The sequence below is a fragment of the Pelobates fuscus genome, chromosome 3 (genome assembly GCF_036172605.1).
Source record: "Pelobates fuscus isolate aPelFus1 chromosome 3, aPelFus1.pri, whole genome shotgun sequence".
Classification (NCBI taxonomy): domain Eukaryota; kingdom Metazoa; phylum Chordata; class Amphibia; order Anura; family Pelobatidae; genus Pelobates; species Pelobates fuscus.
In genome coordinates, this window is record NC_086319.1 from 271,644,458 (window position 1) to 271,671,882 (window position 27,425).

Here is a 27,425-nt window from a genome sequence, read left to right on the forward strand (position 1 = left end):
TTCAGCCTTTTGGTAGATAACTCCCTTATACCGTGGGAATTAGGAAGTTATCTACTAAGCAGCTGCAATAGAAGTCCCAGAATTCCGAATTGTCGAAGTTGCCGAATTTCCGAAGTGTCGAAGTTCCGAAGTGCTGAAGTTCCCGAAGTTCCGAAGTGTTGAATTGCTAAAGTCCCAAATTGCGAAAATCCTGAATTTCGGAATGCCGAACCGAACTGAAATTTTTCCCCATGCACATGCCTAATAGGGGCTAGAGTTGTTTAGAGCTTTAAAGGTAAGGGTTAGTATTTTGAATTGAAACCTATAGGACAAAGAAAGCCAGTGTAAAGGTCAAAAGACAGGCGAAGTATGAGAGGAGCAACAGGAGAGAGAGATCAGCCTGATGGCAGCATTCATTACAGATTGCAGAGGGGCAGTACGGCTTCTGGGGAGACCAGTTAGGAGAGAATTACAGTAATCCACGCAGGAAATAACCACAGTTTGAACAAGCTCCTTGGCACTGTGTAACATGATTCGCCAAATCAAAAGGACACTTTAGTGACCAAAACAATGAAGCGGTTTTAGTGTATAAATCACTCCCTTGCAGTTTCATTGATAAATTCTCTGCCATTTATGAGTTGAATATTATTATTTATATATCAGATTCCGTAGCGATGTACAATGGGTGGACTAACAGACATGTAATTGTAACCAGACAACTGGACGTACAGGAACAGAGAGGTGGAGGGCCCTGCTAAATGAGCTTACATTCTAGAGGGAATGGGGTATAGTGACACAAAGGGTAAAAGTAGGGGTACAAAGTAGGTTGTGAGAAAAGTATTCACTGAGAGATTAGTAGGTAATTTTGACAGTTGCAGGAGAGGAGTCATGGGGGTTGGGAATAAAAACCTGCTAACAGTTTAATTGATATGCTTTCTTGAAGAAGTGAGTTTTCAGAGAAGAGAAGGGAGTTCCACAGAGGAGGTGCAGCCCTGGAGAAATCTTGGAGGCGAGCATTAGAGGTGGGGGTATGGACATAGGATATACGTAGGTCATTGGCAGAGTGTAGGGCCTCGACGGGACATACTTGGTGTAACGGAGCTTCCTGTACCCCGGTTGGGTACCTCCGCCGACGGATGCTCCTAGTGCTCACCGAGGACTCCAAGCACTCCACTAGACACCATCAGCACCGCAGTCCCCACATCCAGAGTTACAGCTTGGCTGGGAACTCGCCGTCCTCTACCCACCCTGGACCTACGACAAGGCGCCAGGTTCCAGTGGGTGAACCTCTCCTCCAAGAGAGAGTAGCAGGAACAAGCTCTTAAAAGAGTTTAGTGATTATAATCCCTGGGGAGTATAGTGATATAGCAATCCCCAGGGTAGATGCAGCCTCCCCCCCCCCCCCCCCCCGCACACATGAGAGGAGGTTCTATGTTGAGGGTAAAACAGGAACTCAGCAGATCTGAGGGTTTATATACATATCCCCAAATCACATCCCCTGATAGCCCCAATCTGGGTGAACAACATATCTGAAAATCACCCAGATCGGTACAGGGGTTCAGGAATTTCCTGGAAGTCCTATTTTTGCACCACCGTGCACATGGTCCCATGCCCAAAACAGTTCCATACACTCGACGACAAAACACTGCCGGACAATTTTAGAGGGCCGCTGCCACCACGTTTGAATCTGTTCCAGTTAAAAGTCCAAGAGGCAGAAACAGTACTTTTGAACATGGGTTATCACAGGGCCCATAGTCCCAGGGTAGGAGGCTGGTAAACAGGCCCCTCCAAAAACCAGTGGTGAGGTTACTTACACCACACTTGTGTATTAGGGAGGATAGGTAGGTTGGAGCAGCAATATGTAGGGATTTGTAAGCAAGCACCAGAATTTTAAATTGAGCCCAAATCTAACTGGAAGCCAATGCAGTGACTGACAGAGCAGGGAGGCATGGGAGGTGCGAGCGGACAGGAAAATGAGCCTCGTCGCCGCATTCATTATAGATTGCAGCGGTGCAATCTAGGAACACGTAAGACCACTGAGAAGGGGATTGCTAATGCACCTTAGCCACATTTGGCGTTAAATAGGGGCGAATGCTGTGGTGACATTCTGTCATCAAACTAATATGGTGACCAGGGGTCCTGTGACCAAGTTCATATAGATCTTTCTTACAGGGGGATAAGCTTTACCCTTTGATATGGTAATTGGGTAATTCAATACCTTTACAAGTCAGGAAAGAGATAACCACTTCCCCTTATCCTCATTCCTCTCTGTTCCTTCTTGGCTGTGCTGCAGAGCAGATGTGCAGACGCCATGTGCTATCATGGTGAACCATGTTACACTCTGTTGCTTCCTTTTCTTCCTTGGTGGATGTGATGTCGAACTTGCAGCAGTGAGCCATTACTACATATGAAGGCCTAACCGTGGGTGAGATCAAACGTGTGGGGAAGGGGATTACTATATAGATAGATAGATTTAAAAAGGGTTGTTGCTCCGTGGGTCTGGGCTGTGTGGTTGTGATAAATTTATAGTATTGTGTTGTTGCCTTCTAAATAAATACCTTTTCATGTAGACGAACCTTGTGTAATATATATATTAATTTGGTGATACACCACAGATGCGCGCTATGTTTTTGAGATGGAAGCGACAGGATTTGGCGATTGATTGGACATGAGGGGTAAAGGAGAGGTTGGAGTCAAAAAGAACACCCAGGTAGCGAGCCTGCGAGGTAGAGGTGATGGTAGCGCCATTGACTTGAAGGGGACTGACACGCGAGTGGTAATGCTTGAGGGAAGAAAGACCAGAAGTTCTGTTTTGGACAGGTTTACCAAGGGAGGCAGTATAGATAGAGAAAAGTAGGGGACCAAGGACAGAACCTTGGGGGACGCCAACAGAGAGTGGTTGGGGGGGAAGAGGCAGAGTCAGAGAAAGAAACACTGAAAGAGCGCTGGGAGAGGTAGGAGGAGCACCAGGAGAAAGCAGTATTCCGTACACCAAAATTATGGAGAATGCGGAGAAGCTGTTGATGATCAACAGTGTCAAAGGCAGCAGAAAGATCAAGTAGAATTAGGATAGAGTAATGGCCGCGAAATTTAACAGCAATTAAATCGTTGGATACTTTGGTCACAGCCGTTTCGACAGAATGACCAGCGCGGAATCCAGACTGAAGGGGGTCAAGCAGAGAGTTGGATTTGAGAAAGTCAGTCAGTCTGGTGTACACAACTCTCTTAAAGGATTTGGAGGCAAATGGCAGTAGCGAGATAGGGCGGTAGTTGGATGGGGAGTTGGGGTCAAGGCTGGGCTTTTTCAGAATTGGGGTTACAGTTGCATGTTTGAAGGGAATGTGCCAGAGGAAAGAGCAAGAGAGGGAGACAAAGTGCGCATGAGATATGAGGGAATAGGATCGAGGGAACAGGTGGTGGGGCAGGAGGACCGGAGCAGAGCAGAAACCTCTTCTGCTGTAGCAGGTGCGAATGAGTGTAGAATGCTGGAGGATGTGGGGTTGGGAGATGTATTGGTAGGGGAAGGAGAGAAATTAGAGATCTCTTCTCTGATTGTAGAGATCTTCTCAGTGATGTGAGATGCAAAGTTTGTGGCAGACAAGGTGTTAGAAGGAGGGGGAGTAAAAGGGCGAAGAAGAGCATCAAAAGTTTGAAATAGGTGTTTGGGTTGATGGTACAGTGTACTTATGAGGGTGTTAAAGTAATTTACTTTTGCAGCGGAAAGAGACAGGCTGTAGTAGCGCAGCATAAATTTATAGTGGAAGAAGTCAGATGCAAAGTGAGACTTTCTCCAGCAGCGTTCAGCAGTTCTAGAGCATTTTTTGAGGTAACGGGTCAGCTTGGTGTGCGAGGGTTGTAATTGGTTGATGATGATGATGGTAGATTGGGCTTAAAAAGGCGGACAGTGTGAATTTCAAAGGAAGTAAAGGAAAGGGCAGGGAGGATCGGTTGAAAGGTACATTGAGGGGAGAGAAGGATGCCTACACCGCCTCCTTTACAGTTGAGTCTGGGAGTGTGTGAGAATTGTAATCCACCGAAACATAAAGAAGCGGGAGTAGTGGTATCAGAGGGGGACAGCCAGGTCTCAGTGAGTGCCAGTATTGTGTATGACAAGGTCGTGTATAGCTGTTGATTTAGTATTACTACGGATTGAACGGGCCAGAGTGCACACTGAATGTTAGTAAAGGAGGATAAACTGCAGGGTATGTGGATGAGGTTTGTGTGGTTTCTGGTTGTCTTAGTGTGAGCAGACGAGGTGAAGTGTCCCGGGTTGGGTGAGACATCACCAGCTGCTAGAAGTAGGAGGGGGGATAGTGACAGGAGGTATGAATGGGTTTTATATGGCGGGGTCTTGCATGAGATTGAATTAGAGCAGGAAAGAGAGAATAGAGAAATGCAGGGCTTGAGATGAGAGTAAGGGGGAGTGAAGCAGAGAGGGATTAATGTTAATGTAACTGTGTTGTTGAGGGAAGTAAGTGTAAGGAGATATTTTGATGCTGAGGGAGATGAGAGAAAAGGAGAAGAGAAGATAGAACATTGCTCCTATGGGTAGGCACTTTGAGGAAAGCAGAATGAGCAGTAGTAAGCAGAGTGATGACTGAGTGTTAGGGGTTAAGGGAATGAAGGAGTGTGCTGATTACTGGCAGTGTTTGCAGCTGTCATGTCTAATCGTCTAAAATTGTGTGTGAGGGTCTCTGAGCAGTGGTCAGGTTTGCAGTGGGGAACTTTTTAAACTCAGACTGTGGAAGTCAGAGAGGATAGGGTCAAAAAAGGCCTGCAATAAAACTATGGAATGGAGAAGCACAGAGGAGGTGAGGATTGGTCAAGCAAGACAATTCAGTTGGGTATCAATAAAATAAGGGGGGGGGGGGAGGGGGAGAGAGTCTTAGAGATAAGCAGATAGTTGAATAAAATTCAAGTTAATAAACCAATAATGTGGAGTATGGCAGGGAACAACTAGCTTTAACATGTAGAACGAGACAAACTACAAAATATGCCCTTGCAGCCATAGTCACACAGCCTGCATAAATAAAATGACTTCTTTTCAATCAGATGTTAATTAGCTTTAGAAGTTTTTACTTCCAGCTCCTACTACTGAAGCAGGCCGTAGTCTGATTTGTCATTGTTTGTAAATTAATAAAGTTCATTCACGTAAAAAAAAATGTGCGTGTTCGTAAAGACGTTTAGAATGTATGGGCGGAGAACGTGACGAAACTGGTGTAGGCGTGTCTCTACGCGTCTGGCCGCGCCTTCTATCCTTCCCAGCCAGTCGTCGGGCGGGAGCCGGACGGAGTAGACGGCTACGGCTAATCAGTACCGGCCCAGGTGAGACAATCTCTACACACTTTAAACGGGAGAAGAACGAATGGTAAGGGGAGGGGGTATGCCCTTTACGTCATTATCGGCCTCGCTGCCAGTGTGTCGGTGTTGGACCTATTCCCCGCCGGTATGCTTTAGTCGTTGAGCCAATCCCAGGACTCGTTACAACAGCTGGGAAATAACGCAGTGACTGGTTGGCTGGCGCGGAGGCCTCTGGGTGGGGCTTGCACTGCAGTAGAGTCGGTTATTTGATCACCGCTGCAGCGAGGTCAGGGGAAGTGGGATGTACACGCATGGCTGTGTGGGGTCACCTACCATTGCCGACCGACATGGTGCCTGGCATGCCTGAGCCCCAACCAGGGGGACACTCTCAGTCTGTGACCATGGGGGGAGAAGGGTGTGACCAAGGGACTCTCTCTGGGTGTGCTCGGTGTGTAACCAGGGGACACTCAGATGGACACCCAGGGTGTACTTGGCCCATCCCTGGCTGCACACTGGTTGCTCCTCATCTCTCCATAGTGTGATGACTTATTAGCAGCGAAACTGCTATGAACCACCTATATTGTTAGAAGTGTATAATGGGGATCATACTGAATAGCTGGGGTACTAAACACCATGTTATACTAGGTCAGTCTCAGTCATTTTATATAATGAGAGTGGGTTCAAAGTTTTGCAGCTCACTCTGGTAAAGCCGGTCACTTTCTAAAGGTTAGGTCTTAGCAGACATGTTGGCAGTTGAAGACTTAATGAAATGTCAGTGAAGAAATCCCAATGTTGTTATAGAAATAGTCTACAACATAATGATGTTCCCTGTACAAGCACCATCTGGATATGGAAAAAAAAATTACACTAGTTCAAGAATTTATGAAATGATCATATATAGTCTTTACTTGGTCAGCTACAAGCACAATTACAGATTGGTAAGAAATATTATAAAGAGAACCCAATAAAATCAGTATGCTTAGATAACTTTGGAGCGGTGTTCCACGCTTTAGGTACCCATTAAAACTGCTCAGCTAGGACAAAGGATGAGCTCTCTGACCGGGGATGGCCATTTTGCAAACGTATGGTACTCGGTCCTAGTCTGTGTTGGAAGTACATTAACAGGGTTATTCACTAAAGTGAATTTAAAATTTTTAGGCCAATTTAGCCCGACTGGAAGTATAGCTGATTATTTTTCCAGTTCTGCTCTTTTGGTCTTAAAGTTGGTGAAAAACCCTTGAAAGAGTCGGACAGTGCTAGTATGCACTGGTGCGATTACTTTATTGTACAGTATGCCAGTTAAACCAGTAAATTGTCGACACCAATGCAGTTTTTCTGGTTTAGCAGGGTTTTTATGTGCATTGTTTTCTTGATGTGTTTAGGTTGCTAAATAGGTGACAATCTGTTAACCTGAGCCTAAAATATAACCTGTATTTTCAGAAGGGGTGGCAGCATAGGTTTCAAGTTATACAGGTCTATATTTAGCCCTTTTTTTTTTTTTTTTTTTTTTTTGGGGGTGTCTGCTTTTATTCCTATATAACACACATAATTTACCACTAGGCCACAGCAATGGCTGTCCATGGATATTTGTGAACTAAATGCAACAATGTCCTGGAAAAGGCATTCTCAGGATGTCCGTATTGGACATCACTGTTAAAGTAAAATGATTTTTTTAAAAAGTACATTTGCCAATACATAACAAATTAGTTGTGAATTTTCTCATGTTACGCTTCTCAATAAGGACATCCTCTCCTGGTTGGTAGTCTTTTGGCAGTATTTGAGATGTAATAAAATCTAGACTTAAAAATATATATATATTTTGCTTTCTTGTGAGTATGAGAAAATTGGCAGATGTGTGTAATTGTTTCTTATTGCTAGGGCTGTACATACATTTTTGTCTCCAGTATTTTACCTTGTACCATTTGCTTGGTAGTGTCAGCCTGATGTGGCATTTCAAGGCAAAATCATTAACTGCCTGCACCTAATTGTGTCATTAAAATTTGTACTGCATTCCTTTACCAAGTCATGAGTTAATAATGTAGAACTTCTGAAACATACATGTGACTGCTCACATCTTTCTTTAAGGCTGTCTGGCCCTTTCTTCAACTATTTTCAGTTCCTCTTCACAAATTGCTGGAATAATTGGGTTTTCAGGAAAAATATACTTGAGTCATTATTTGCTTTTACCAAATTTTAAACATCAAATTATTTATGTATCCCCTTTTCCCCAAATATTTTTGTATACTTATCAGGACCATGGTTAGGCAAATGCTGTATGCTTATGAGCGTACAGGCAAGTTCACCCTGAAAAGGATTGTTTGATCCAGTCCTGCCCCTTGTCTTGTTACCATAACTATGTGTGTCCTTTTGTGAAGGTCATCATCTTATGTCCCTGCTCTATACTGAGCCGGTTGTTCTGGTACAAACAAGTCAAATACTACGTGCTGTGTGCAGTTCATTATGTCAAACTTTCCATTCTATGAACTTTGTATCTTGGTTTCAAGCAGTGGATCTATATTATTTTTGATATGGCTGCAATCTGTGTTTTGCAGTGTCAGCGATGTAGAATTACCATATGCATGCAATTTACCACAGGACTTAACACTATGTGCTGTGCCATGCACTCTTTATGTACGGAGTGGTTTATCAAACACTTCAACCACTACACCACGCTCTAGCAATCTGCATTGAGCTAGGTGTTATGGGGCTTAGCTCATTACCTGAGAGTGATCAGCTACATGTCAGAGCTTGGCTCAGGAGCGATGAAAGAAAGCTCCCAGCAGGAGCCCTGGATCTCAAACTGGAACAGAAGTAGGCAGGGAGCAGAGCCCCCTGGCAAACCCCAGGTAAGTTGGCAAACAGTTTGACTGCTTACATTGGAGAGAGTGCTAGGATAGTCCTGACTGGCACCATAACCATCACGGGGCTGGAGTTATGCACAGACTGCTCTGTTTCAGGCTCTGAGATTTTGTTGACCATTTAAAAAGGCTAGTAATTTGTGCTCCTGGCTTGGTGTAAGATTCAAAGTGAATCCAAGGATGTTTTAAAAATCAAACAGGTGCATGAAGAGGACTTGCTCTTTAAAGGATTTCTCCAAATATCATAACCACTACAGCCTGCTGTAGTGGTTATGATGCCATCAGTGCCCTGGCCCTATTCCCTGCTAATGAGGCAAACTTTGCAATACTGTGGCGTTGGCTTATAACATCTGGCATCTGTAGTGCTGCGGTAGCTGGGTTCTGCTTTTTACCACTTCACTGTCGGTTGACCGATCTCACCCAATGAATGAGCACCGCAGTAATACAAAGCGGTTTGCCCCATTAGTCAATGGAGTATGTTCGAAGCAAGGTATAGTTACCAGTGGGGTACCTCAGGGATCTGTGCTTGGACCCATTCTCTTTAATATTTTTATTAGTGTTATTGTAGAAGGTCTTGATTGTAAGGCATGTCTTTTTGCTGATGATACAAAGATTTGAAACAGGGTTGATGTTCCAGGAGGGATAAGACAAATGGCAAATTATTTAGGTAAACTAGAAAAATTGTCAGAGCTATGGCAGCTGACATTTTATGTGGATAAGATATTGCATCTTGGATGTAAAAATTCCAAGGGCAGAGTATAGAATATTTGATACAGTCCTAACCTCAACATCTGAAAGAGCAGCAGGAAATGCTAGCCGAATGCTTGGTTGTATAGGGAGAGGGATACAGAACACTGGTGAGACCTCACTTGGAGTATTGTATGCAGTAATGGAGACTGTATTTTGTGCTAGGTCCTGGGCGCCGCCATCTTTGTGTGGGTAGATGAAGTCTCACTAGATAGCACTGTGAGATTCCTGAGCATGCCCAGTTTAACACTTGGGCACTTGAACGGGAATTTCATCCATTCATTCGTCAATAGACGAATAGACATGCCCCTGCTCACTGTATAGCGAGTAGGGGCAGAATTTACTAATACTAAGTAATCTTTATTTATTAGTAAATTTGGCAGAAAGACCAATTTAGGTCTTTCAGCCTTTTGGTAGATAGCTCTCTAATACCGTGGGAATTAGGGAGTTATCTACTAAGCGGCTGCACGAATAGGATCGGAGTTTGTCATTCGAATGAAATTCGAATAATCCCTAATTTTATGGAAAGACAGGAGGCTTCATATTTGCTGTTTGAATAAAGGAACAAGCCACATGTGATGTAGGTTTAAAATAAAAAGTTTGAAAGGTAGATTCCCTTGACCAATCTGCGGAAGATAGAATATCCGCCAGCGAGCTGCCTGCACGAAAGGCAGAGGATGCGTCCGCACCTCTAACGGAGTGAGCACCGAATGATTGATCAATTCCTGCTTGGGTAAGCAAATCTTATCCAGCGTGCGATCGTGGGGGGAAGAGACCGGTTTGTGAGGTCTGACGTAAGAGACAACGAGAGGTCCAGTATGGGAATGTAGAGAGGTAGTATTCTCAATGTAACAACGGGTACACAGGGCAACACAGAGAGACGGTCTGTCGGGACAGTATGGGTAAAAGACTGAGGAGGAATTAGTGCGTTTAGTAATAGTAAATCTAACACCGTCTGGTGCGTAGGTCACAGCACGAAAGTCAAAAGCCTGAACGTCTGAAATTCTGCGGAAGGACACCAGACACAGGAGCAGCAGGGCCAATTTAGCAGAAAGTTGGCATAGGGATAAGGCCTCGTTAGAAGGCCAGGAATCCAACAGTGTAAAAACCTTAGGAATATCCCAGAAATTAGAGTACTTGGCAGTAGGCGGTCTCATCAGGCGGATGCCCCGGAGAAGTCTGCACACGGAAGGGTGTTTCCCAACCAGTGAATTATCAATAGTGTCATGGGCCGCTGAAATGGCAGAGCGAAAAATATTAATCGATCGGTATGATTTACCCTGATCGAAGAGAGAGGATAAAAAAATTAAAATGGATGAAAGAGGTGTTGAAACGGGATCAAGGTCCCTTTCCAAACACCAGCTGACCCAAATCCGCCAAGCGGAAAGATAGGTTCGTCTGGTTCCTGGAGCCCACGAGTCCCATAGGAGTGTTTGAGCTGTGCGCGAAAGTCCCGCGACATGCCAAGCTCCCCTGAGACTGTCCAAGCTACCAGTTGAAGATGACCCTGTAGGGCGAGTGGATGGTAATCGCCCTCTGGGTTCTTGAGGACCCGGAAATAGCGAGGTAGTAGGATGGGATAATCTACTGATGGGTCCAGGAGGGTGGGGAACCAAGTCTGGGCCCTCCATAGTGGAGTGATTATTGTTATCTTGACCCCTTGAGCTTTGACCCGGTGAAGGGTCCGTTGAATCATCGAGAAAGGAGGGAAAGCATAAGCTCCTCTCCGTGGCCAAGGTTGCAGAAAAGCATCGACTGCCAGAGATAGAGGGTCTGGTAGTCAGCTGAAGAAATCGTCTGTCTGACGATTCAGGCGAGATGCAGGTCTAATGTGAGTGGTCCCCGTAGAAGATGAATGTGGTGAAACAGGAAAGGATCTAATTGCCAATCGCTGGCATCTCTCCAATGATGTGAGAACCAGTCCGCGACTAAGTTGTCGGGTCCTGGGAGGTATTCCGCTCGAGTGGACAGGTTCCTGTCCAGGCAGAATTGGTACAGGTCCTTGGTGAGATCGGACAGTAGTTTGGATTTGGATCCTCCAAGTCGGTTTACATACCGCACTGCGGAGATGTTGTCCATCCGTAGTACCAGGGAGCAATTGGAGGCGTCCTTTGCAAAGCTGCGGATCGCGAAGGATCCTGCAATGAGCTTGAGGCAATTTATGTGGAGTGCCTGTTCCGATGGGGACCAGAGACCCCCTGTGGAGGTTTGGGCACATGTAGCACCCCAACCTAAGAGGCTGGCATCTGATTCCAGGATAAAATCTGGTTGAGATCCGAAGATCGCTTTCCCATTCCAGGCTTCCATATTGCGAAGCCACCAGAGGAAGTTTTCAACCGTTGCATTGCTCTGTATTGTAAAGGACTGGGGAATATAGCCTGGATTGATGCGGACAAGAGTCAAAGAATGTGTGCTAGGTCGCGAAGCTGAGGCCGCTGTGAGGAGAGTAATTTTTGAATTTCTTTTATGTTTCTGATTTTGGAGTAAGGCAGTTGCAAAGTTGCCTGAACCGAATCTATTTGAAAGCCTAGGAACTGTACTATCTGAGAGGGTTCCAGATCTGACTTCTGGAAATTTATGACAAAACCGATGTTTTGAAGGAGAGCAGAGGTCATGTGCGTGTGTTTGCGAAGCAAATGTTGGTCTTGGGCCATAATCAGGATATCGTCCAGATATATGATGGAACGTATTCCCTGAGAACGGAGTAGTGCCATGACCGGTTTAATTAACTTGGTGAAACACCAAGGGGCGGAGCACAGTCCGAAAGGAAGGCATGTGAACTGCCAAATTTCGTCTTGCCAGTGAAATTGAAGGAAGGCACCATGGCTGGGTGCGATTGGGACCGTGAGATAGGCATCTCTGAGGTCGAATCTGGAGAACCAGTCTCCCACGCAAAGTAGGTCCCTGAGAAGATGGATACCTTCCATCTTGAAATGACAGTATGTGATAAACTGATTCAGTTCTTTGAGATTGATAATAGGGCGGTGGTCCCCCGTCTTTTTCCGTACAAGAAAAATGTTGCTGAGGAAGGTGTAAGGGAAAGGCGAGTGTTCGATCGCCCCTTTGTCTAGTAGTTTGTATAACTCTGAGTTTAAGGTTAGCTTGTCCGCTGCCGACATCCCTAGGGGGTGTGTGAGGAAATCTATTGTGAAACCCCTGACTGTATGAAGGATCCAGTGATCCTGAGAAAGTAGTTTCCACTGTTGGGGGAAAAAAAAGGTTAATCGACCTACAATTGGTACATTTTGTAAATAAGTAAGGTCCATTACCTGAAGCAGTGCGTCCGCGCAGGGATGCAGAACCACGTCCTCGAATAGAGCCTCTGGTATTGAATAGCTGTCTGACCGGGTCGAGTGTGTCCTGAGGACCAATAGTCTGTGGGTCGAGGCCTGTAGCCTGTGAAGGCTGCTCTACTGGTAGCTCGGCCCCTGTAGCGACCAGTTCTCCCGGAAAAACGTTGTGTCTGACAGCGGAAAACCCTGCGTAACGAGGACTGGGCTTTATTTAGTGTGGTAAATACAGAGACATGCTTGGAGAGGTCTCGCATGAAACTGTCACCGAATAATAGACCATCGGCTTCTGGTCCCAATTCTTTTGAATTTAAGTCCACCAATTTGGCATCAATTTTTATAAAGTGCCGCTTTTCGTCTTTCGATAGAAATTGCCACATTGGCGTTACCCAATAGGCATAGAGCTCTCTGAGCCTATTCTCTTATAGTGTGTGGGGTCAAATTCATCGCTAGTGAGTGCCTCATCTGCCATGATAAAAATCTGGATTATAGGACCTGAAATGTCCAGAAGCTTGTCTTTGGTTGCTTTCAACCCTGGTTCAATACCCTTACGAGGGTCTTTGCCGGATTTTGTTAAGTAGGTGACTAGCATGGGGTCAAACTCAGGAGTGGAGGCAACTTTGCCCGGAATAGTTGGTCTTAGGCATTCAGCCCTCAGTTTATTTCTAATGTCTTTCTCGAGGGGCTTGCGAAGCCACATTTTGCAAAAGCTGGCAATATGATCAGGAGGGGCCCATTCTGCAGATCGTGGGTGACGAATCGCCCTTGGGTCAAAAAATGGGAGGCCTGAATCATCCAGGAGGATGTCTGAGGCAGGCTCTTTAGATGGAGGGCCACCCTTAGCATCCTGAGCATGTGTGAGAGGTTTCTTTAACGAACTCTGACGTTGAGGAATCCCGGGGCACATTCGCTGTGGGATCCTCATCAGAGTATGTGGGGTCATAGTCATTTAAAATATGGCCAGCTAGTCGGGAGGTAGATCCCTCTAGAGGGTCTGTGGGATCCTGCATAGTGCATGGCAGGGAGTGTTTAAAATGTTTGCAGGAGCTTTGCCTTTGCCCGCACGAGCGCTATTCCCTTTCCAGGGTCTTTTGCGCGGGGCACTTTCTTGGTCTGAAAGGTGGGTCAGAGGGTTGGTGTGTAGAGTGATGAACCTCTGTAGCAGTTTGCTCATGATAGGCTGCCAAAGCCTTGGGAATGGACTCCGGAAAAGTGGAGAAAAGGCACTCCTGAAGTTCTGCAGAAATTGTTTTAGAAAATTATAGGGAAATGATAATTAAGGCAGATTAACAACCACAGGTAGTTGGTATTAAATTGTATTAGTCAGGATTGACACTTAAAAGATGAGGCAACTTAGCTAGAATACTGGAAAAGTGGGGGTCACCCACTATGAGAGCAGAAACAGTGGGGTTCACTCGCAATTTTTTAGATAAGTGTGTTAGGTCAATAACTTTGTAAGTGAAACTATGGGGTTCACCCAGTAACTAGAGGTGGTGATCAACCACTTGGTATAATATATATATATATATATATATATATATATATATATATATATATTCAATGAGGTGGGGGGTCACCCGCTAGAATAAAGCAGATGGTGGTAATCCCCAGTATAATACAGAAATATATGCAGTGATAAAGTGGGGGTCACCCACAAAATAAACAAGGTGGTGTCAGCCACACAAAATATTATTGTCAGTAGTTAGGTGGGGGTCACCCACAGAAGAAACGAAGGTGGTGTCAGCCACACAATTTTTAATAAATGGTAATTTATACAAGGAAAATACAAATGTGTAATATAAAGGGGGTCACCCAGACAGTTTAGCAGGCTGGTCTTGCTTGGAGCAAAAAAACCTGCAAGGATAGACAAGAAATTGTGATCAGTATTCTGATCTTCAGGAAAAAAAAAAGCCTTTAATGAAAGGGTTAATTAACAGAAGGATCTTACCTTCTGAAAGGGCTGTACTAGTGCCCACAGAATTATTTATCCGGTAGGTATCACAGGAGCCGCGGAGTGAAAGAACGCGAGTACCGCGATTAGAAAGTAGCTACCGCGAGTAAAAGGGGGTGGCGCGGTCGTGTCAGAGCTGGCAGAAGGTGGGAAGAGGGTGAAAAAGGCGCGAAGGCTGTACCAGAAAAAAAACGGTCTCCTGGGAAATGGAGTCCGTGCACTGAAGTGATTGCCCTGACGGGAGGGGAGGGAAATAAGCCGGCGGGCCGTTTCTGTGTCAAGTAAGAAACGGCCCGGCGGAAACTGAGTGTTTTAAACAATTAAAGGTGTAAGACGCTGAAAAAAATGTAAAGGGTAAAATATATAAAAACAGATTAAATAAAACTTCTTGAAAAGGAAGTTACCCTGAGAATAACATGAACCTGTCATTAGGGTTACCCCAGTACAAGATTAAGGTACATTCCCCTGCCGTCCTGCAACGTGTCACTGCTTGCCTTTCTTCCATCTCTGACTGGATGTCCTCCTGCTTTCTGAAACTCAAAAACTCTCTCAAAAACTGAGCTCCTTGTCTTTCCTCCTCCTAATACTGATCCTCCTCTTTCGCTCTCCCTTCAAGTTTGTGGTACCAACATCAGTCCATCCTTGCAAGCGCGCTGTCTTGGCGTCATACTTGACTCTGGTCTCACCTTTGAGCCTCACATCCAGCATGTTGCCAAATCCTGTAGATTCCATCTTAAAAACATAGCCCGCATCCGCCCCTTTCTTGCACCAGATACTACCAAGGAGTTTGTCCATGCTCTAGTAATTTCCCGCATGGATTATTGTAACCCTCTCCTGATTGGTCTTCCCAATAGCCGTACTGCACCCCTACAGTCCGTAATGAACGCTGCTGCTAGGTTGATTTTCCTCTCTAGTAGTTTCTCTCATACCTCACCCCTCTGCCAGTCTTTACATTGGCTTCCTGTATGCTATAGGAGTCAATTCAAGGTACTAACTCACACCTATAAAGCACTGAACAACTCTAGCCCCTCTTATATCTCCTCACAGATCCATAGGTATGTCCCTTCTCGGTCTCTCCGCTCTGCCCGTGACCACCTCCTGTCCGTTGTCCGCACCCGTATGGCCAACTCGCGCTTGCAGGACTTCTCGTGGGCGGCTCCCTTCCTATGGAATAGCCTGCCTACCGCCATCAGACTCTCCCCTAGTCTTGCATTTTTTAAGCAGTGCCTTAAAACATATCTCTTTAGGAAAGCTTATGGCCTCCAAGACTAACCCCTACCTCACATACCTGTCTCTTGCCCTCTCCTAAAGGGCAGCCCACCTTATTTGATTGCAAATTCCTGTCCTAATGTGTTTTACACCCCACCTCCTATAGAATGTAAGCTCGATTGAGCAGGGTCCTCTTCAACCTATTGTTCCTGTAAGTTTATTGGTAATTGTCCTATTTATAGTTAAATCCCCTCTCATAATATTGTAAAGCGCTACGGAATCTGTTGGTGCTATATAAATGATAATAATAATAATAATAAAATAATAACATATAAAAAATTATCAAATAATCTATGACAGTTTAAAATTCAAGTAATGAAACTAGGCAACGTAATTAGAATAGACTCACCTGGGAGGCAAGCAGCAAAGAGAGGAAGTGGGAGGAGTCTGACAGCACTATATTGTTCTATGATGTGTTATGATTGGTTGAATTTTTTACAACCTTGTTAACTACTTCTTTGCTGCTGGGAGTTACAGTAAAGAAAGATAAGCAAGTATGGAGTGTCTGCAATGAAGGCAATAGCTCATTGGCTATGAGTGATCAGTTGACGCACTCTTAGTGCGCTACTTGTTCATTGGAGGGTTCAGTTCAGGAGAGCTAACTGAAGCTCCCTGCCTCTGACTGCAGTGGTGTATTTTGGATTAGTGCTGCCTTAAGCATGAAAAAACTCTGGTACCCCCCAATCTAAGTTTGCTCCACCCCTTCCAAATATAAGAATAGACCAAAAGATAACAGTAATTGAGAAGGATGTACTTACACATACATGGGAAAAAAAAAGGTTTATTTCCCTGAAGTAGTGTATATATGTTTTAATTTGCTTTTTAGGTTAGTGATGGCTGCTGTTAGTTACTACAACTGCTGTTGTGTGCACTTCCCATGTTGCTCAGCAGTCTGACTGAGCATAGTGACAAATCTACAACAGCTGTGATGTTAAAGGTTAGTCATCACTGTTAGATGGTCACTTTAATGTAAGGGTGCTGTTGTGAAGGAGTATAATTAAAGATAGCTTATTAATTAGGCACCTTAACATGATGGGTATTCTTTTGTTTGTCCTCCTGTTTTGTTTTTGTGAAGGACAATGAATAAATATGTTATATTAATTTATCTGTTTGAGTTAACCTCCAACATAATATCTTCCATCTTTTATAACCTTCACTCGAACACACCCTTGGCTTAGATTTGTTAGAATTATGTGACTGACATTAATGTAATATGGGAAGCAATACCTCATGGGTATTTTCTGTTATGCATTTAGTAAGTCTGTATAATATGAATAATATAGTTGCCAATACTCTTTTTGCCCTTTTCCAAACCCCTGCTCTTTTTTTAATGGATTTTTAAAAAGTATTTGTGAAGCTAAGAGTTAACCATTCATTAAACATGTTAAGAGAAATTTCTGTAAAAGTTCAAGGAGGGCTAACTCAGTCCCCGTTATGTAATTTTTGTTGTTGTTCTTGATTGCACAATAGCTGTTTACTGACTGAATTGTTCATCCCTACAATCCTGTTTCTAAGGAATGTGTTTTACTTGCATTTGCACAAGAGTGCTTGCTTGCTGTGTTTGTCACAGTACACAGGGCATGTTGGGTCGGGTGTGACCACTTCCTGCTGAGTTTGCGCTGACTTGCTCATTGTGGGAACATTGGCTTCTTTTCTACAATTACTTTCTGGCTTTGTAAGGACAAACCTGTATCCTAGGGCAGGGTAGAATCTTCACAATGGTGCCTCAATTTTTGTATTTATTTCACTGCTTTTTCAAAAGCTTCTGGGTGTTTTTTTTTTTTTGCTTTTAAGTTTAAATTATGCTAATACTTTTAGGTTAAGTTATTCTTTTCCTACTTGTCACTACAACTCGTGGCCAGAGAAACTTACATTTTCATCAAGGTACTGGTTGTATCTGGTACTCACTTTATAAATTGCTCCTGCTTTGTTTGTGGACTCTCACGTTTGCTCATACGGCTGATGTGGGTTATAATATATATTTAAAAAAAAAAAAAATTTTTTTATTTACCTTATTCTCTTAGCAAAAAGTACAATAACAAGAGCATTAAATACAAGTTTGAGTCCGAGACCAAGGGAAAGGGTAATGAAATACTTCTGTGTGACAATAGTAGTTAATACCTTGTATAATCTTCCAGAAGTTGTAAAGGCCAAAAATAAAATTCAAGAATATTTAAAGGACCACTATAGGCACCCAGACCACTTCAGCTTAATGAAGTGGTCTGGGTGCCAGTTTCAGCTAGGTTTAACCCTTTTTTCTATAAACATAGCAGTTTCAGAGAAACTGCTATTTTTATATTTGGGTTACGGTAATCCAGCCTCTAGTGGCTATCTCATTGACAACCACTAGAGGCGCTTGCGTGCTTCTCACTGTGAAAATCACAGTGAGAAGACGCCAGCGTCCATAGGAAAGCATTGTAAATGCTTTCCTATGAGACTGGCTGAATGCGCGCGCGGCTCTTGCTGCGCATGTGCATTCAGCCGAAGAGGAGGCAGAGAGAAGGAGAGCTCCCCGCCCGGCGCTTGAGAAAGAGGTAAGTTTAACCCCTTCCTCTCCATCCAGCCTGGTGGGAGGGGGTCACTGAAGGTGGGGGCACCCTCAGGGCACTATAGTGCCAGGGAAACGAGTGTTTTCTTGGCACTATAGTGGTCCTTTAAGAGGTACATAAGGTTTAAATTTTCAAACCTGGCAGTCTTGATGGACAAGGTGTTTCATACCAGCAGATAAAATCTTTGTGAATGTTAGAAGCATGTGCTAGTTTCCTCATATTTACCAGAAGTGGAGCAATCTCCACAGAAGCAGTTTTCGTGTTTCCTCTCTGATACAATATTTTGCTCAGATTTTTTTTAACTTTGCTCCTATTTTCTACATTCCTCCACCTCCCTGGTGCGTATCAATGATGACGATTGTGGAAAGGAGACACAACATTGTTTCTAACCAGTAACACATTTTTTGGCTGCATGTATGACTCATGTTGGCTATCTTGCCTGACCTGTTAGTATTACTGTACCTGTACTGTATGAACACAATGTAGTAATATGGGGTGCACTTTCAAGTATGTCCCCACAAGTCATGTCCGCTGTTATTGGGGGAATTGTGAAAATAAGTAATGGGATTGCTTTTAAATCCAAAATAGTTTGGGCTTTTTTAAAGGACATTTAAAGGTTACTTGCAAAGTCTCCTTAATTCCCAGTTTAGTGAATAGCATTCTCCCTTGTGAAAATATTTTTATGCGCAGTAAGATTGAGTGCAGCAATTTATCTAATGCATGCTTATGCCATTATCCTTGAAATAAAGTAATTTTCTCTGCCTTTCTCCTAGATACCGGAAGTGATTCTTCAACAAGAACACAAACATGTTTAACTTAAGGACTTGTGCTGCTAAACTCAGGCCTTTGACGGCCTCTCAGACTGTTCGATCACTTTCACACAGAGGGCCCGCGGCACCCAGGACGTTTCAGCCACTCAGGTGCTTAAGTACACCTGCAGCCGCAGAGCCGTTTCTTAGTGGCACTAATTCTAACTATGTGGAGGAAATGTACTTTGCTTGGCTGGAGAACCCAAAGAGCGTTCACAAGGTAAGGTGGAGACCAGGAATTCTTCTAATAGCTGTTACCTAGGTATAATTCAAAGTAAGGTATGTTCAAGTAGCATGATGGTAAATGTGAACCAAAGAAACGGATGTAAGTCACTACTGGACTATGCAAACGTCTTAGACTATTTGGCCAGAGGATTCTTTCATGCAGCTGTATGGAACCTTGGATTTTGGAAAATTGCTTATTTAATCCGCCACTGAGTCTACTGCATTGGTTGGAGATTTTGGAGAAGCGTGATCCTGAAAATGCACCCCACATCCAGTTTACGTGGGAACAGAACACAATCCGCTCTCAAGATAGCAGCATGCACCAGGATTCAGTCTGCAGTAATATTTCCAAGCTATGATTTCCTGGCAGTTGTGGTTTAAGCTACACACTATCAAGTTTAAAGAATCATGTTTCTCATCATGTGTTTATTAAATATGAATGTGGTTTGTACTTTCAGGGTTATTTACTAAACTGGGAATGACTTTTAATTCCCTATTAAGAGAATATCCCTAAACGTAGGTTCTGTGTATATACTTCTTAGAAGTGTCATGTGCACACCAGGATAACATGGAGTAGATGAAAAGATTCCCAGCTGATATGGGTTATGATTTATAAAAGTGGTGCCAACTGATAACTGTGTTACTTGTGGTTACACAGTCCCATAAATTTACAATCTAGAAGAGCATTGCTATCTTTACTTTCAAGTCACCTATATGATAGATCCCGTAAATGCACTTCTGGTGCGTATTGCCAGGATATAGACATGGCTTTCATATCAACGATCATGATCATCAAAAGCTCTCTCTTGGGCCAGGCAGACAGCCACTTTCTCTATCAACATAATATTGAGGGCTGATTTATAAGAAACGTTTTAACCCCTTATGGACCAAACTTCTGGAATAAAAGGGAATCATGACATGTCACACATGTAATGTGTCCTTAAGGGGTTAAGGAAGCTTCCAGTAAACCTCTGCTATGCCATTTACTGCAGGGTCTATAAAGTGTACTACATTTTTTTTGCATAGCTATATAAAGTAACAGCCAAGTTAAAGTTTACTATAAGTAACATGACTTTTTCCTTGATTAGAGGTGGTCATGGTGTCTGGAATGTGTGTGTGCAGTGTTTCATTATGAAACATTGCACATACAGAGTTCTAATGACTGTTACCTAGGTAACACTTCTGTTGCTTCAGGAGGTGTAACTCCACCTCCGGCAGTGTAATTGGGTTGTCATTAGCCAGCCCAGAACTAGAAATCCAGGCTGGCTGATCCTTATGTACATATTTCTATGCACACACTCATTAACTTACACTCTCGGCCATGTAAGGAGCCCAAAGGTGTAAAACGGTTTCCAGGAAATTGCCCCAGTATACTCCTAAAATCATAATCACTACAGAGGGCTGTAGTAGTTATGATGTATGGAGTAACTCTTTAACCCCTTAACGACCGAGGACGGTTCAGGACCGTCCTAACGGTGCAATGTACTTACCCGATCGCCGTCGTTCCCCCGGCGGCGATCGGCGGTGCTCCCGTTGTGGGGAGACTGCCTGCAGCCCAGACAGTCTCCCCATGGCGAATTAGGACCCCTGTGGCCATGTGATCGCTCAACAGGGCGACCACATGGTCACAATAGGTGTCCTAGTGTCTGCCTGCAGGGGGACTGTCTGTGCTGACAGGCAGTCTCCCTGCAACTGTAAAATCATAAAAATAATTAAAGATAAAGTTAATAAAAAAAAATAAAAAATTATATATGTAATATAAAAATACACTTATAATTAAATTACACACGTGTATATATAATATATATATATAATAACTATATATATATATAGTGTATATATATTATTATAAGATACAAATAAGTAAATTAAATTAAAAAAATTAAAAATAATAATAAAAATTAAAAAAAATTACATATCTATATGAAATTTTATTCTAACTGTATTTTGATATTAAAATATATATATTTATATCAAGATACACTTAGAATGAAATTGTATACGTATCTATGTATATATAAATAAAATGTGAATGTTTGTATAATATCTAAACTATTGGGTATTAATTAAACACTCGGAGCACAGTAACCACTACAGCCTGCTGGCACCCTCTCAGAGTAAGTGGCCAAACTTATATATAAATTTTTTTTATTGGCTGGGGCAGTCAAGGCAGTAGCTAGGCTCAATTTGACCTGCACTACACAGTTGTTTTATGAAAAAAGGAGGCATGGCTATGCTGCAGAAAATATCATAATGATCACTCTCCACGTATCTGTTCATAGAGTCTAGGGAGGCAGGGTGTATGTGTGGCAGTCACTGCACTACACTGGCAATGCATCTCCAAATGGGCAGTATTGCTTTCCACTTTGTGCTATATCACAAGGAGGGTGGGGGGAATTATTTGCAGTAGTTTATAAACACTGCGATGTATTTATTTTTATGGTTGCCTCTTTATTTTACTCTGCTCTATGTATCTTATGGATATCTTGCTGTGCCCAGCTTGTTTTATTGTATGAGCATCTCTGTATTATGCTCAGCTCTCTGTATTGTATGTCTCTATGCTTAATGGGGTATAGTAAAATTTTCAGGTAAGAGTCTGGCACCCCACCATAAAATTTCACCAGACGCCACTGAAGAGCACCATCCCGGCTATCTGATCGTCCAGAGCAGGCGAAATAGATTTATAAAAGTGCAGATTTATTTTGAAATCTGCAATTTTATAAAGCAAGAAAGCAAAAATATTCTGTTAACCTTTAAACCACATCAGCAAGCTGAAGTTCTTTAGTGGTGTGGAGAGTTTCTTTTAGACAGCCATCTCAACCACCTTCCCGCATTTTACTGAACTACAACTTACATGATTATCTGCCAATCTATAAAATTCAATGAATTCTGAGAGTTGTAGTCCAATTAAATGGTTATAGTGCCAGCACTATGTTGCCTTTTTTCTGGCTTACGCTGAAGCATGCGCTTGTTCAGCTAATAAATGACTAGTGATGGACGGTGAGAAAAATATCATAAACATGCAGGAGCACATTGAGTTGTTAGATCTACAGAGTTATTCACTAAATATATTATGTAGAATTTAGAATGGAACTACATATTGAACTCCAAAATCCTGAACACTAAATGTTCTACAATATCTATTGTAGTCTAAAATTTTACATTTCTCTTTAAATGTGCCACAGTTACTATGCAAAAATGCAGGATGTCTCCCTGTAAGATAGAGTGCAGGCAGTGTGTTTGTAGTTATTTTACATTCTGAGAGGAATACCTAGATTGAGGGGAAAAGATCCAAAGTTGCTTGCATGATAAAACTCCTTGTTAGGGCTGTGTAAGAGCTCCAATGTGGATCTTAAAAAATCTCTTGCCATGTGCCCCATGCTTTATTAAAGGGATCCTATAGTGCCAGGATAACAAATGTGTTTTCCTGGCACTATAGGTCCCTACAGTGCCCCCTTCCCGCAGGGCTGAAGGGATTAAAACGCCTTCAGCTACTTACCTGAATCCAGCGCTGATGTTACTCTGTGCTGGGTCAGGCTTCGCCCACGCTCCTCACCGCCAGCGGGGGAGACCTAATGTGCATGCGCAGCAATGGCCGTGTGTGCATTAGACCTCCCCATAGGAAAGCATTATTCAATGCTTTGCTAGAGGGAAAATCTGATGCTGGAGGTCCGTGAAGACGTCCAGCATCAGATAACGGACCAAAAGTCCATTTTAATTTTGGAAGCGCCCCCAGTGGCTATCTGTTGGACAGCGACAGAGGGCAGACTTAGAGCTGCAATGTAAACATTGCAGTTTCTCTGGAACTGCAGTGTTTTAACATTGCAGCACTAAGTGCAAAAGGGTAACAGCACCAAGACCACTTCAATGAGCTGAAGTTGTCTGGGTGCCTATAGTGTCCCTTTAAAGCTGCCCTGTATTTTTTCTCTTTTTAGTTTTCCTTAATGCACTTATCCTAATGATTATACTTCTCGACTCCCCTCCCCCCAGCCTTTATTTATTCTCTGTCCATGATGTCTGCAGTTTCTTTCTGTGGGATTCTTTTGACAGGTGAGTAAATCTGTAGAAAACTGATACAATTTGTGTCTTGTAATACTTTTTATTTTTATTTATTTTATTATATTGGACTAACAGACTGTTTTTTAATGACTAGGTTTCAGGAGAACCTCCCTTCCTCAAGTCTAAAGCATTTCTGAGCAAAGATGACACATAGAATTCAAAGTTGAGTTGTGATACAGGGGTTAAAGCAACATGAGTGCAGATAAGACACAGCTTTAATAGAAAATAGATGCCATTCTCGCAGAGGGTGGTAAATATCCTGTATCACAACTCCACTTTGAATTCTATATGTCGTCTTTGCTCAGAAATGCTTTAGCTTGGAGAAAGGGAGGTTCACCCGAAAGCTTGTCATTAAAACAAATTCTGTTAGTCCAATAAAAAAGGTATTGCAAGACACAAATTTTTATCTTTTTTTTTATTTTTATTTTTTTTACATCTGCATCACTGGATTAAACGGCAACAATCTCTACTTGAACACCAAGAAAATATGTATAAGAAAACATTAACTCAATGGGGATTTACCTGAAGCTGGGTGTCCTCATGCAGAGCGTGAAAAGGCCCACCGTCAGTTAAGCGACTTAAAGTCTGGTAAGATTCTGAAAGCACCTCTTGAGGCTGTCTTAGTGCTGCAATGTAAACATTGCAGTTTTTTCTTTTTTTTAAAACTGCAATGTTTTACATTGCAGGACTAAGAGCAGCAGGGACACTGCACCCAGACCTCTTCAATGAGCTGAAGTGTTCTGGGTGCCTTCAGTGTTCCATTAAGGTCTTACTCGGTTGAATATAATTTTTCATTTCAAAAACAAATACCAAACTGTGCTGTTGATGCTCAGAAGGCCACACCAAATCTGTTTCAAGCACTAGATGGCAGGCATCCCTCTTTGTACAACGCTCTTCTGCATAGCTGCTAGCAGTTTGGATATTTATCTGTATCGCTTTAAGTGCGGTACAAAGAGTTTGCTTGCTGCTGTGGCACTGTTCCATTTGGCCTTGTGTTAGGAGAGAGCTAGAAGTCACTCTGCACAGGCTAGTTCTTGCTGGAATAAATAATACGTCATTTGTACTTGGCTTCCTTCCAGGATGAGCTGGGGAAGCCACATCCAGGGGCTGGGCCTCTTTTGAGTATAACCCCTTGTGTTCCATTGTACATACTCTGCTTAGGGCAGGCGTAGGCAACCTTCGGCACCCTAGATCTTGTGGACTACATCTACCCAGATTGCTTTGGCAGCATTATCGTTATGGGAGATGCAGTCCACTATTGGAGTGCCTACCTCTGGCTTAGGGCATTTGGCAGCATTGATGATTTAACCTCTCCACTGCCAAAGCATTGGCTTCAATGTTCAGGGTGTGTGAGCATTAATACTGTAGTTACTAGAGTTTGTGAATGATGTTGTAGGCACTTAAACGCTTAACAAACAAGTGTCCCACCTTGGTAATCTACATTCCAGCACGACAATCATTAAACATTCACTGCCGCTTATCAAAGCCTATCTTTTTATTTTTATCAAGAATGTCACTTGAGCGATTGACTAGTGTTCCATTTAAATAAACTTTTCAAAGTCATTTTCCATTGCTTTTAAGTAAAGGTGACTTGACCTTCCTTTCTGTAATGGACAAACAGCTTGCTTAGATCATTGTTCTCTTCCTAGAGGCTGGCAAGAATACCTCAAAAACAAATTACGCTTATTTGTCTGTGAAATGGCTGTCATCTTACTCTTTTCTTTGGTGTAGATACTTACAATTACAAAACCGTTGTTCAGTGATGAACTGTAAATGGCACCGGCAAATTTGGCTTTGTTTAAAGGACAACTGTCACTAGAACTGTGTAAAAATAAATAAATAGGAATTCTTGCAACATTTAATGAAAAGATATGCAATTTAATTTTTTATTTATATATTCACTATATGTAAACATTATTCATACACCTTTTGGTCGGACTGTGGTAGAATCCGACCGTTTAGACTCCTGTTTCACTCTTTCCACAGAGCAGTGATCTTATCAGCCATCACCCTGTGTGTCTGGTCCAAAATCTGACTGCATTGGCAATTCTCATATTTACTACAGCTAAATGCAGTCAGAATTCGGTCGACCTGTGATTTTCTGAACTTGTCTGAACCAATCTACCGCACCGGTATCGCAAATTATCATTCACTTGCCATTTGCATGTGAATGATCATTTAAAGAACAATTTGCCCACTAACAGTGCTAGCAGCCAGCGGGCAAATGGTTAAAAACCCTCGGCACCGCGTGGGTTAATTACATGGCGGCTAGCCAGTGCTTGCAAGCCAGCTGCCACATAAACATTGTTAAAAAATATATATATATTATTATTATTATTATTCTCCTATTATAACGTATTGCTTCACCTGACTAGATAACAAAGTTATTTATTTGATCTTGTTTTAATTTTAAGCACCATGTTGTACATAACATATTTGGCATTTTTAGGTGTTTATTTTTTAATAGTGACTATACTTTATTGAAAAAAACATTAGTCATTGCATATTGTATCAGATTATGTGTAAATTGTATTCCCCCGGTTTAGTTTGTTTTGTTTTTTATGTAGGTTATTTACATATTTATTCATATTCTATCATTATTCTTACTGTTATGGAAACAATTTTATCTATAATTAATAAAAGAAAGTGTGTGTATGTGTGTATGTGTGTATATATGTATGTGTGTATGTATGTATGTATGTATATATATATATATATATATATATATCTATATATATATATATATCTATATATATATATATCTATATATATATATCTATATATATATATATATCTATATATATATATATATCTATATATATATATATATATCTATATATATATATCTATATATATATATATCTATATATATATATCTATATCTATATATATCTATATATATATATCTATATATATCTATATATATCTATCTATATATATATATATCTATATATATATATATATATCTATATATATAAATATCCAAAAAATACCGGCACTCCAGGAATTCTCAACGATGCAAATATTCTTTATTCAGTTAAGGACATCAACGTTTCAGCTCCTCATGGAGCTTTCATCAGGACATATATCATATATATCTCTAGATAGAAAGAAAAATGATCCATAATGGTGGGGAAGGGACCTAGTAGCAGCCAGTATAGGTGGAGTAAATGTTTTACATTGCAGGGTAAAAAGGACAGGGACACTGCACTCAGGCCACTTCACAAAGTGATCTGGGTGATTCTAGTGTCATTTTTAACACAGACTTTAGTAGATAAATCACTTTGAAAATTATTTCTTTTAAAAAGATTGTGATCATTTGAAAAGTTTATCCAAAAATATATCAGGGCAGTAATACTTATATGATGGCATTCAACTAAATGTATCTAATAGGACACCCCAATGTATGCTCTCTGTTCTCACTTTATATTATTAACCCCTTAAGGACAGCAGGCGTGCTATGCCGTCCTTGGGGACCCGGCTCTCAATGCGGGCGGCATAGCACTTCCACGCTGTCCACCGGACTTACCTGCTCGCTGGTGATCCCCCGCCGGCGATAGCTATGGGAGGGACTTACCTGGCATCCCAGGGAGTCCCCTTGCTGCTGATCTGGCCCTCCTGGTGAGGACCTCCGTCACATAGACGGAGTAGCCATCCATAGCAGTGCCGGCAGGGGGAGTGCACGGAATGACAGGTAGTCCTCCTGCTGCCTGAAATAAAGTTCAATACATTTTTAAAACCGTTTAAAATTAAATATATACTTAGATCATCATATATATTTGTGTATATGTGTGTGTGTGTGTATATATAGACACACATTGTTTAAGTGTATTTATATATTATTATCAAAATACACGTAGAATATTAATAAAATATATATGTATATCTGCTAAAATGAGAAATTATAATAAAATAAAAAAAAATAATTTCGTTCTAACTGTATTTTGATATTTTTGTATGTATCACTATGTATATACCTATATATAAATACAAATAATGTAAAAATTATATTTTTATTGATATATATATATATATATATATACGCGCGCGCACACACACACACACACACACACACAGAGGTGTGTGTGTATATATAAATATATATATCACTATGTATATACCTTTTTATATATAAATAAAAATTTAAATTGTGTGAAAAATGCAAAAAACTTCATATATGTGTGTGGATTAAGTTTTTTGCATTTTTCTCACTCAAACGGCACTTACTATATTGTTGTGATACGTTTTACGGTTTTGAAACACTAATATTTGCGTTCAGCGAAGTCTCCAGCGAAGTCTCATGTATATATTTTATGGTGTTTTCAAAAGTTAGAGTCAAATATAAGGCTTGTGTTTCAGTTTTTTCACATTGAAATTGTGTTGCCTCT

At 42.0% G+C, this 27,425-nt stretch overlaps 1 protein-coding gene across 4 annotated transcripts in view; it reads left to right on the top strand.

The window, feature by feature from the left end:
* The first annotated feature begins 5,209 nt into the window (after positions 1-5,209).
* The window catches only part of OGDH (oxoglutarate dehydrogenase), an 88,939-nt gene continuing 66,723 nt past the window's right edge, over positions 5,210-27,425 (top strand). For 2 of the 4 annotated variants that reach the window (XM_063448540.1, XM_063448537.1), the window contains exons 1-2: positions 5,210-5,304; positions 18,718-18,973. In XM_063448540.1, coding sequence (XP_063304610.1) covers positions 18,752-18,973 — 222 coding nt within the window. In that variant the 5' untranslated portion in view covers positions 5,210-5,304; positions 18,718-18,751. Of the gene's footprint in view, positions 5,348-5,405; positions 5,426-18,717; positions 18,974-27,425 lie in introns of those variants that run through there. The other 2 variants (XM_063448538.1, XM_063448539.1) reach the window with 2 other exon arrangements.